The following is a 13,201-nucleotide window of genomic DNA, read 5'->3' as shown; positions in this document are numbered from 1 at the left end:
TGAAAAAAAAACATGTATCGTTCTTAAAAAGAATTACTCAATATACTTAAATAATTCTTAGTTGCTAGCGCTGTTAGCTACAAGATGCGTGTAGGTAGCTATCATTAATTTCGTCAGCGGCTTAAAATGTTAGGAGATTAGTAAAACAGAAGATAACAGGGACGTTTTAGTTAGTCCACGCATGGCTATGCGCAGCGCAGTATAGCGCAGTCAGCCGGTATTTCATCTATATTTAATCGTGATACGGGTATAGGGGCGCATACGTGTGTGTGTGCGCTCGTACGAGTATGTAGCGGCGCGAACGCAGCGCAACAGCGGGCAACCATCGGAGAGAATTCGATAACGTGAACGCAACTCGTTTGTTTCGATGCCGTCAGCTCGTCAGAACATTCTGTGTGCGTTTGTAAATTGTACTAATTAGGCACGGGCTTGCTGGCAAAACAGTAGCTTCATCTATTACTGCCCTAACGCCCATGTTACACAACGCTGCCGCGGTCCGATCCGCTCCGTGTTATCAGTTAGCATCGAAAGCGACACAGTTCAACGCTTTAAGAGATTTTAACTATACATCTTTATGTCGTGGTCATTATGTACCTATTAATTGTCAGTGTGTGCGTGAAGTGGACTTAAATAGTGGAAAAGAGATCCAACGAGATGATTGTTATTGTAAGTATAACGTTGCCAATAGATAAGTTTTACGTTCGTTTGTGTGATTTTGAGGTTATGTTTAAAAATGAGTCGAGTCCAAAGACGAAAATACATATCTGGGTTTATTTCAATACGTATTCCTTTCAGTTAGATAGTCATAGGACTTGATTGTTTGGCAAATAACCAAGAATTGTCTAGTACGATAGGTACTTAATAGGTCTGTGTTACTCAAATAGATTACCTAGGTTTGTTGTTAAAGAAATAAAATAGGAATATTCCATTGCTCGTCTGTTTTGAATGTTGTAATACGCATCTACTTAAAATAGTATTTCATAACATAAAATAGTAGGTAGGTAAGTAGCATGTATGTACATTTGCATCTAAAATTCGTGAGTTAGTCATACCACTCATACCATAGGTATCTAGTGACTAAATATAATTTTGGTGCATAGTTTACCTATGTGCAGCGCTGGTAAATTATTAAATTAAAAAATAATCATGTTTTACTTGAGCTTCAGCCTGAGAAGTTGTGTGACTATTAGACTCTTATAGGTAAGGTACTTACTTATTATTATTCGAATTTAAAAATATCAATACGCAAAGATAACAATAATGTAATCAATGAAGTGTCAGACCAACGCCACCTAGTTGAATGTAGGGGCGGGAAAGCAGCTGCGACAACAACAGCTTGGATGCTAGTGTTTTTGTTATATATGTATTTAGTTACATATTAAACATTAATTGGTACGATAGTGGTAAATAGTTTATGATGTGCCTATTCAAGTGGGTATATTATATAGATATATATATACTTACATGCATTTTGCTACGGAATGCTTTTATAAAGCACCTAGGTAGGTATTATTGTTTTGTTGTTTATTTATTGATCATTAAATATCTATTTACATTTAAGGAATAGGTAGGTAGGTACATATAGAAATTTACACTTGTACCCATAGGTAAACAAACAACATCGAAGTGATTCCATAAACATATTGCTCCGAGAATAATGTTTAATACGGATCAATAAATAAAAAGCGGCCAAGTGCGAGTCGGACTCGCCCATGAAGGGTTCCGTACCATTTATGACGTATTAAAAAAACTACTTACTAGATCTCGTTCAAACCAATTTTCGGTGGAAGTTTGCATTGCAATGTATATCATATATTTTTTTTGATTTTTCATTCTGTTATTTTAGAAGTTACAGGGGGGGGAGGACACACATTTTTTCACTTTGGAAGTGTCTCTCGCACAACTATTTAGTTTAAAAAAAAATTATATTAGGAACCTAAATATGATTTTTTAAGACCTATCCATAGATACCCCACACGTATGGGTTTGATGAAAAATTTTTTATATTTAAAATTTGATGACATTAAAAAAAAACTACTTACTAGATCTCGTTCAAACCAATTTTCGGTGGAAGTTTGCATGGCAATGTATATCATATATTTTTTTTAGATTTTTCATTCTGTCATTTTAGAAGTTACGGGGGGGGGGGGGGACACATTTTACCACTTTGGAAGTGTCTCTCGCGCAAACTATTCAGTTTAGAAAAAAATTATATTAGAAACCTCAATATCATTTTTAAAGACCTATCCATAGATACCCCACACGTATGGGTTTGATGAAAAAATATTTTTTGAGTTTCAGTTCTAAGTATGAGGAATCCCCAAAATTTATCGTTTTTTTTCTATTTTTGTGTAAACATCTTAATGCGGTTCATAGAATCCATCTACTTACCAAGTTTGAACAGTGTAGCTCTTATAGTTTCGGAAAAAAGTGGCTGTGACATAATCGGACAGACAGACGGACATGACGAATCTATAAGGGTTCCGTTTTTTGCCTTTTGGCTACGGAACCCTAAAAAGTAGCAGTACCGTGAAACTAGCCAAATTTGCCCGCTTTTTTTCGAAAAAAGAACCTATTAATTTCTTTGAAAAAATATGATATCTTATTACCTTTTTGGCTCATCACTTTATTTAAAGAAAAAAAATCTAAATATGTTTCCCGTTTTTACACGTTTTAGAAGGCGGGCAGATATCAGAGTTTTTATTAACCTTGCCCACGTCAATTTAGTGCTCAAATACAACTCGTTTGATAATGATGTCCAAGGATCACAAAAAGTATTTGGGTAATCCTACCATTCTCTGTTTATAACTTAGCGATAAGTTGATAAACTTTTGAATAAATTGAGTGGGAAATGTTGTCTACCCGTTTTGCCCATTTCTATACAAGACTTGCCTAAGCATCTTACAAATGCTAGCAAGGTTGTCACTTTTGAAAAAAATCTGTTACAATAGTTTAATGGCCAAAAATATAATATTTTAGCTGTATTTTTCGTACGTTAAAGGAATAAAACATCTAAACATAGGATTAACGAGGCAAATGAAATACAGTATATATTTATAAACTTACATTGGTGTACAAATATAACCTTCTTTTACTTGCGGAGTTGGGTAATTTAGTCAAAAGTGACAACCCTAAGCCATTTTTTGTGGTAGGCAGTGGGCAGGTTGGCATTCATAGGTCTGTAAATTACTGGATTACATTGCCTACCGTCAAGACTACTGTGTCTTTGGGCCTTTTTGGTTTAAACCTCAATAGAAATAATATATGCTTCATGTTTTATAACTGAAACCCGGAAATATTAAATTTGTCAACGTGTTCTCAGTTTTTTTTATACTTATTGAAAACTGAATGGCAGTTTTCAATAAGTTTTTGCCTGCAAAAATATACCCTATAATGGATATCTCGCTCAAATTTCAGTCAAGTACATGTGTGTTATATAGTTTTGTCACAAATATTCCCTATTTTCTACTAAAAATGGTAGTGTTACTATAACTGTTATACATTTATCTACAATTAACCAATTTGCTTGAACATGTGTTTTTGGGCAAAGATACCCCTGGATGCAAAGTGGCTAGTTTCACGATAGGAGTTATTTGTGGTGCTGTGTTTGGTAGTAATTCTTCAGGTGACAAACTCGCTAATTACAAACAAAAATCGACCTCGTTTTGGTATTATTACGGTTCAATATGCCTCTGAACTTGTGGTATTAATTAGTGAGTTTATAGGTTTTCTTTATAGGTATCGCCAGGAGACACTGACAACTAAAACTCACTGGTTACTGCCACAAGTTCAGAGCCATAGTTTGTATTAGTAAAGAAACAAGGTTGACTTTTGTATTTTACGGTTTAAGTACGAGTAGTTAAGTATCCTTGAGGCATATTTGCAGATAAATTGACTGATTTTGTAAACAATTAACCCCACCCTATTTATATGTTATGTTTTTTTGTACTGACAGGAATATATTAAATTGTATTCGACATTGAAATTTAAAATAAATTTATAATATAAATGAATTTATTATCAGTAGTTCATATCAAGTTTTATCTTATTTGATTATATTACATTATCATGATAACGTGATGCTGATATGTAGGTATTTACAGTATATTTTGAAGGTACTCGACACAAGTAGCTAGTTAATGTCAAAATTAATACTGCGAGAAGACCGGATTGTCCGGATTAGTTGTGACTTAAGAGCATACGAGAGCTGAGATTTAAATATTTTAGGTGAATATATCCGTCTCGCTAACGGAAGCGGCTCCTAAAACTAATGCGAAAAGGGCAACGCCAGGTTAGGCGAATAAAAATCTCAAAAAAATATGTTTTGTACTCGACTGTTTCCTCCTCCAAAACTTAACTAAATATAACAAAAATTTTAATTCTTAATGGTAATGAAATTATCTGTGTCAGACTTTTTTCTTTTTAGGCTAATTTATGTCAGTTTTGAATACCATGCTTCTCTTTGCGGTCTAGTAAATTAGGCCGTTTTTGTGAATATTTGAAGTGCACTAGCGCCTTAAGAAACAAAACTATCAAAAAAAGCAAAACAGTCCAACAGAGATATTAATAATAATAATAAAAAAAGATACCAAAAATAAACAAGAAAGTAAAATACATATTTAGCTAAATATTTTTTTCTTCTGTATCTTTAGAAAGGTTCATTACAGGGGGCCTACCGCGAAAATCGAAGTTCATCAATTGCGGGCATTTTTCTCTGTCTTAGTGAGAGTAAAAGAGAAAGCTCCCCGCAATTGGCGAATTTCGATTTTCGCGGTAGGCCCCCTGGAGTCAATGTTGAGTTTTTAACGTTCGAAAACCTATCTATTGCTGATAATCAAGAACGTACAGCATTCATATTTATTCACGATTATGGAAAATATATCGATCTTTTCCTGTTTCCCCTAACTAAATCTTAACAAATCACTTTGATTTCGATGTCGATCGCTTCAGCATAATATATTCTAGGTTTTTATAAGTTTCGTTTTAAAAAACAAAGTTTTTTTTTGTTTGCAAATTAAAAAAAAAAGTAAAACCTACAAACCTAGCTTTTCATTGTGTCAATAATATACTAAAAAATCATGGAGATTGAAAAATATTTAGAAGTGGAAAAACATTTTCTCTTTTTGCATGGACGAGACCAGTACTACTATACTTAAAACATCCCCCTTTTCTACTAAAAAAATATTTTTAGGTCGTTTTACTTTTTACTCATTGGTACTGTAACTGTATGACCGATGAAATACGAAGGTTTATTATAACCTTCTAATGTCTCATTTTCCAACACAAACCTTTGTATTTTGTTTTACGGTAGTTCCAATGCAACACTGCTCATCTCGTCAAAAAAGCTTTCCATCTAACCCCAAGGCACCTTACGAGTATGCCAAATTTCAAAAGAAATTCGCGTTTGATAATAATTAACTTCCCGCATTAATATATTTTTAAACATTGATCCTTGCGAAAAGTGGACTGAGTTTTTGTAGAAAATTGTGGGCCACCGTTTACGAGTTATTTACGAAAAATCCATCCATCAGTACTTTCAGTGATTTGTTTCAGGCACCTTTATCTACGACTATCCAAAATTCGCTTATACACCAAATTTTTCCCCTGAATGGCAATTTTTGGGCTTCGCTTGGTGAGCATAGTGAGCAATATGCATAAATGGAGCAGGGCCTGCATACCCGAAAAATAACGATACATTTATATAACGGTATGACGTCATACCGGTTTGATCCGAATCATTTGGGTATTCGAATAAATTTATTTCGCTACCGAATAATAACGGTACCGTTATTTCAAAAACGGTAGCGATACCTTTGATCTGAGCCGCGCGGTATCGTAATTTTATACTGCTACCATAACGTAACAAAAATCAGTCCCTGAAATGGAGGCCATATTTACACTTTTGTGCCTCGTAATATGTAGTAGTGTGCTTAATACAAAACCACTATCAGTGACTAATAGTGGTCAGAGTTTTATGTTCGTATCATATCCAGGACTTTAAATACGTATGACCGATACGTATTTAAAACACAATATCTGGGAGACCGCGCTTTGCTCAGCAAACATATATAAACTCAAAAATGTGCTAGATCGATTTTTCGCCCTCGAAAATCCCCATATAGCAAATTTCATCGAAATCGTTAGAGCCGCTTCCGAGATCCCCGAAATATATAAATATATATACAAGAATTGCTCTTTTAAAGGTAAAACTAAAAATATAATAATAAAGTAAGTATAATACAGTAAATCGAGAGATACACCCCTTAATTGCCTTTTTAATTGGGATGTTGTGGGCTGTGCAGGCGCAGGGTGAACTTCCAGGATCTGCCCGACAACAGCGCAAAACCTTCCTAGCTCCCAAAGTCCCCTAAATCGCAGAGGCAACTCTGCTAGCTTGCCACATATCATGTGTAGTTCGATTGAGGCAACATTTATATAGGAACTTACTGATTCTTGGCAGTTTTTCGCAAACGACAGCAGGCATGTATAATATAAATATGTAAATCTACCTCAAATTGATGCACCCCCGCGCGCCCGATAGCCAGCAAGGTGGAATTCAAACAACAATTTTCGAATTACTTCTCTTTTTCAAGGCCAAGGCCGACGTCATGTTAATGGTTTAATGAAGCTATCATTTGAAAAGTCGAAATGGCATGTGACGTGAACTATTTAAGTTAATTGACCCGTATGCCAGTCAGTATGCATGCAGTGTTAGAGATGCGAGCACCGACCCGTGCCTTGTTGAAAGGCTGCTTATGCAGCCCATGCTGGTATTAATCGAGCTCCGCTGAACTCGAGAAGTATTATTAGGTATCCCGAGACTCGGTATCGATCACTCGTTACTCCCCGCGCCCTCCTAATGGTGACGTCACGGCTTTCCTCGTGGTAGCAACGGTGACGTCACAGATTGATGACGACATCAAACTTAGCGCATGCGTGTGCTCCAGCCGGCTCCGGAGAGTTGAATCTAAATAAAGACTACTGGCGTAATTTGTACTCCCAAAATAGCATATCAGTATACAGGTAAACGATCCTTGTGACGTACCTCATGACCAGCACCAGGAAAGTAGACACTTGGGTTTGGCTAGGTATGATGAAAATTGTTTAAAATTGGAATAATTGCCTTTCTCCAAGTAACAATGAAATATACCTTTAGATCGTTGTCATTAATAAGTTAAATATTATAGTCGGCATAATAGACTTTAGTTAGGTAATTTTGGATACTAGTTTATAAAATACAATGATTCATCCACTATGTGAGTATTTAGATTTGTTTGTTTGTCGATATAACATGTATTAAATTAAATGGTATTATTTTTTTTCCTTTTACATGCCGAAGCTACTAAACCAACTTAAAAAACTCAATAATACAGCGTGTATTTTTGATACGACCGCATAACCAAAGGGTACTTTTATTTTTCGATATAAAATAATTCATCAAGCAATGTATCACTTATTTAATCGTATGGCATATTTTTTAAACAGAATACAGACAGCTATAGATGTAGATTCAGGGCAGTCAGCCACTTGATGGCTTCGTATGTATCACTACTTTGTTTGAACTCAAGACGTCGCATTTAATGACGCGACGTCACAACTGTCACAAGCTGCAAGCTGTATGTACATCATACAGCTAATACATTGCCACTCGACAAAATTCAAAAATTAATTATGCTTTGGTAGTTAAAACTAAATTAACATAATCGTTCAGAATCGGTTTATAGCACTAAAACCTACGTCTAGTTTAAGTTTGCGTTTATATCAAATCTGCATACTGTATATTTTTTAAAACCCTGGGGGGCATTTAAATTAAATGCATGGTTCCATTTTTATCACCTGTCACTAAGCCCGTCACTTTCGCGCTTACATACTTGTTAGAACGTGACAGGCATGGTGACAAATGATAAAGAGCCGACCATCTTAACCCTAACCGCATGGGAAGGAGGTACTAGCTGAGTGAGCCCACGATATCGGTCACACGAGATTTGGCCAGTAGGGCTAAGATGGTCGGCTCTTTATCATTTGTCACCATGCCTGTCACGTTCTAACAAGTATGTAAGCGCGAAAGTGACGGGCTTAGTGATAAAAATGGAACCATGCTGCCACCGCAGCTCGTAAAGGCTTTCTTGATTATTCAAAAACTAATGGGAAAGTTGCATTTTGTTCACAAGAGCGGCAAAGTAATTTGATGCAAATTGTGAGTTGTTTCCTTATGTTGGCTGGCAGTATTGACTATTGAATGATAAATTGATAAATATTTAATTACGTTCATGTGGATTTGACTTTTTTTTCCTCGCGTTGGTGGTGAAAAATTTTGTGTCACTCGGTGGAAAAATTTAATTTTATTCTCTGCTCTGAAAGTGGGTAATTGTGGTTCTAAAAAGTGTGTAGAAAATAATGCGATTCTGCACTAGAGCATTTTAATTTCCCAATACGTTTTCGTTTATATTACGATACAGAATTAAAATTTGATATTAATGTACAATCTCCATTCTAATATAATTAACTCCCCATTCCATAAACAACGATACTTTTACCTAAATTGTTGATTGAAACTACCCTTAAGAAATACTATAACAGTTTATACTTACTCATTCAGTTTTTTTAAAATAGACATGTATTTTACTTTCCTCGTAATCCAAATGAAAAGTCGAGTGTTTAACTCGCGTGAAAGGCACTCATTTCTGGCGAGATAGTTTGACGCTCGTCGAACACAGTGAGAGCGCCAATAGTCCGAGACTGAAATGGTGCCTTTCACTCGTTTCATCCTTTGGTTAATAATCTACTATGACCTCTCGTGCCTTGAAACCTTCGCAATTCGCAATACTCAAGATTCCACTTTTGCGCATTTTTGGATTCTTTCGCTTGCTCGGATATCAATATTAGCACGAGCGGTTAAGCAACAACTTTGCCCCCTTGTAACCGAAACAAATAACTATTATTTATATTTTAATGTTGGTGATATGCGCGTTTGAATTTTGAATTGCATTAATGCCTTACAAAGCATCACTGACGCGTGTGAGAAATTGATAATAAGTTCGTTTGTTTACAATCACTTTACTACACTAACAATTACAAAATAATGTAAGCAGAAGTTAGTAACTAAGAGTATAAAAACTAGGTTTTCATTTGGTAGTTTTGCCTTTGATACTAAAATAAAAGCAGATAAGAAGAAATCATTTTTCCTTACATAACATCACTTTTTCATAACTGTGAGTCAGAAAGTGTCACTACGCTATGACATCTTTCGATCGGGTTGCTAAACACCAAGTGGCGTGGCGCGACTTACTTTTGGGTTCGGGATGGGTGTTCCCTATAAAGCGTCACTCTCACCCGCCAACAGATGGCGCTATTGACCCTCCTGACTTTTGGCAATATGGCGATGCGCGAGTAAGGCGCCGGCACGGACCGATTGTCGGCATGCAGCGTGCAATTTTACAATAAAAATGAAGTGGTTGATAAATAAGTATTTGAGGCCTAAAACTGCTGCTGTTTAGATCAAAGATGAAACACAACCTTAAGGTACGCATAGTTATAAGCTTGGTTGAATGTAATTTATTATTAAATTATCACTTACCACGACCCTCAAAAGTATTGATTACACGTATAGTTAGCATATCTATGACGCTTTCACCTTCCTCGCAGACGTATAGTGTGGTAACAACGAAACTATGAATATAGAGCCTTATTTTCCTCATTTTCATCCATTACGTAACTTGCAACTGCAGTTAATTTGACCACCTATATATAAAGTACCTATATCCAGTTTGGCGCATTCGGTCGCTGCCGGCGTCACTGAGTTGCTTAGCGACGACAATATATAATCATGTTTTAGTGTTGCAGTTTACAAGGTTATATTTATTCAATTTATTGCATAAGATAGAGTAACAATCTAGATAGTTAAATACAAAGTCGTGTAGTAGATTCGATATGAGATAATTGAGAGTGTAGGTACTGTGTCCACTCTCGTATGTGAGGTACTTTTCGATAGGATAAAAACAAATATTTTTTTATTCGTACTTATCGACTGACTTTCACAATCTGACTTGTATCTTTCAGATCTGTCACATAATAAACCTCTGCGTAGTTTAGTTGATATATTAAAAAATCAGATAACACTTAGCTTCCTGTTATTTATATATCTTACGTCTATTTGTTATTCTAATTTGAACAATATTTTTAAAGTTATAAAGTTACAGTAGTTTGAAGAGCACAATTTTCTTACAGATTTACAAGGTATTAGATTTTTTTTTAAATAAAAATAACGAATCAGCTAAATCATTGTTTTACTAAGTGTTTTTTTTTTTCATTTCAGGTACAGCCATTCCGTTGGATTATGGTCCATTATAAAGGTATAAATAAATAAACACAGTATTGCCGAAATGGATCCAATATTGGAAAATGAGTCGGCTACGGCTGATGCTTCACCCAAATTCGGAAAGTCAAAACACAAGAAAAAAAGAATCATGTAGAAGCTAACCAGACCGTAGTGGGGGAGAAGAAGAAATTTGTAGTTACTAAATTATCAACGACAGACGACAAAGATATACCGTCTACTTCAGCAGCACAAAATGTGCATACTGTTCATTTTGGCACGCGGGGGGTGGAATCACAAAGACCTCACGTTAGATCAATTTTCAAAGAAAAATCTGTAGATACATCGAGAGCATCTAGTGCTGAGAGAGAACCTGGAGTTGATGTTAAGGGGTATGAAACATTTCATGGAACATCATCGAGTCCACGGAGTTCAATATTTGATATTTTCCGTCTTCGAAGAAAGAGTGATTCTAAAAAGCATCAGTCTTTGATGCACAATGTAAAAGCTGCATTAGGGAATACCCCTAAAGCTACAGAAGCGCCTGAAGCTCCGAAAGAGCCTATTGCTGAAGAATCAAAAGATTGTCACAAGAAATATTATCATACTGTAACAGGAGCTTCCTCAAGAAAATCTAGCCCTATTACAAGGGTAATGGATATTTTATGGAGAAAACCTCAAGCGGAGACAAACCAGGCGACCATTGATCCCGCCAAAAAGAAATCTGTTAAGCAACCACGCCGTTCCTCCATTGGTACTACTTCGCCCACTTATCATAAAAATTCATATGCTTCTTTGGATCCTCTACAAGCAAAACAATTGTTTAGGGAAGTTCGAGGTCTTCCTAAATACGATCCCTATTTATCAATAGTTCAAATATCTTTGGGTGGTAGAGACAAGACGAGGCTGTTGTTGAATTTTTTCAAATATCATAAATGTTACGAAATCCTACCAAAATCTGCAAAAGTAATAATATTTGATACACAATTTTTGGTAAGAAAAACCTTTCCTACTCTTATCTCACATGGTATACGCTCTGCTCCATTGTGGGATGCTAATAAAAAACAACTTGTTGGCATGATAACAGTTACTGACTTCATAAGGATTTTGTTGCACCTTGAAAAGGAAAAATTACCAGTAGATGAACTTGAAAGGCATTCACTTCATAACTGGAAGAACATATTGCGACCAACCAGGAAACCTTTGTGTAGTGTTGGCCCTGATCAATCTTTACATGAAGCTATAAATATGCTGAATAAGAATCGCGTGCACAGACTTTTGTTAATTGATCCATTTAATGGAGATGTATTGTATATTTTGTCCCACAAAAGAATTTTAAGATTCCTGTTTGTCTATCTAAATGAATTTCCAGAATTAACGTTTTTCCATAAAACTTTGACTGAACTGAAAATTGGCACATTTGATGAAATTGTATCCGTGACAGATAATACTAGTATTAAAGCAGCATTTCAGCTCTTATTAGACAAAGATATATCAGCCTTGCCTGTTTTAGATGACGAAGGCAAGTTAATCGATGTTTATGCTAAATGTGAGGTATTGAATTTAGTTAGCGAAAAACTTTATTCTGATTTGTCATTGACAATAGGTGAAGTAAGAAATAAAAAGAAAGACTGGGAAGAAAAATTACAGAAATGTCGATCGAGTATTTCGTTATACGAGGCCTTAGAAGTCATAGTTAGGACAGAGAGTCATCGATTATTGCTAGTGAATAAGGATAATAGACTAATAGGAATTGTTTCGTTGTCAGATATTTTAGTATATTTAAATAGAATTATTCCAACTGAGAAGAAAGTTTCGTCACTACAAGAGATATTTAGACCCCTGGAGGAAAATAAAGTTGACGAATCAGCAAAAGAGACCGAGAATGAAATAATATCTATTCCGGTACCAAATTTAGGACAACAAGCATTATCTGAGGGCGATGAAAGTGTCCCCGAAGTAAATGACATCGCAATCACCCCAGAAGAAAAAGAAAGCGCTGACGTAGAAACAACGACCAAAAGTGACATAGAAGTGGAAGAGACTTAGTACAAATAAAAAGGTTTAATAGTTATTTGTTTTACAAGGGGGCAAAGTTGTTGTTTAGCCGCTCGTGCTAATATTGATACCCGAGCAAGCGAATTATTCCAAAATTGAACCACGAGAGTAGCGCTTGGTCCTAATAGTGGAATCTTGAACGTTGCGAGGGTTTCAAGGCACGAGGATTAAACGAATTTTGCTACCGAGTGAAACACAATTTTTTTACCACACCAACGCGAGGATAATACTAACTGTAAAACATCAAACTAAATCAAACCAAATAGAAACCAAATGAACGTTATTAAATGGCTAGTGGAGCTGGTGTGGTGAAAATAAATATGCACAGCCTCGTCTAAATACTAATCTTATTTAATGTTGATGAATATGCTCTTTTGAAATGGAACGATAAGAACAAATATTATTCCAAAGAAAATGTGATAGGTGGAACCGCCGAATCAGTGTATTAATCTCATAGATCGCTTTATGCTTGTATTAAATTATAATAATGTAATTTAACTTCTTAATCGTTAATAGTTGCATCAAAATACCACGTGATTGCCTTATTCATTATTTAATTTATGATTAACAATGCTGAACCCAATAAAATATTTTAGCAAATTTGATTTTTAATTTTATTCGTTATTGTGTTTTTAATTCTCATTCACAGGAAAATTAATAACTTTCTAATATTGATAACTAATATAATAAAAGTCATTTTTCAAAAGTGTTAAGTTAACTATTTAGTAATTTTCTACACCTATATTATACTAGAAAAGTTCATAGGATATGACTTTCTTTCTTCCTAGCGTTGTGCCGGCATATAGCCACGGCTCAAGGGAGCCTGGG

The 13,201-nt window shown here is 35.3% G+C and overlaps 1 protein-coding gene across 1 annotated transcript; it reads left to right on the top strand.

The window, feature by feature from the left end:
* The first annotated feature begins 293 nt into the window (after nt 1–293).
* LOC133517808 (5'-AMP-activated protein kinase subunit gamma-3-like) lies at nt 294–12,973 on the top strand. Its single transcript, XM_061851238.1, is given in 3 exon segments — nt 294–666; nt 10,316–10,467; nt 10,470–12,973. Coding segments are annotated over 2 exon segments (1,980 nt in total). The 5' UTR covers nt 294–666; nt 10,316–10,382; the 3' UTR covers nt 12,365–12,973.
* The last annotated feature ends 228 nt before the right edge of the window (nt 12,974–13,201 follow it).

This window comes from Cydia pomonella, chromosome 5 (genome assembly GCF_033807575.1).
Source record: "Cydia pomonella isolate Wapato2018A chromosome 5, ilCydPomo1, whole genome shotgun sequence".
Taxonomy (NCBI): domain Eukaryota; kingdom Metazoa; phylum Arthropoda; class Insecta; order Lepidoptera; family Tortricidae; genus Cydia; species Cydia pomonella.
The sequence above is the reverse complement of the archived record's forward strand: the minus strand, read 5'-3'. Positions and strand labels throughout refer to the sequence as shown.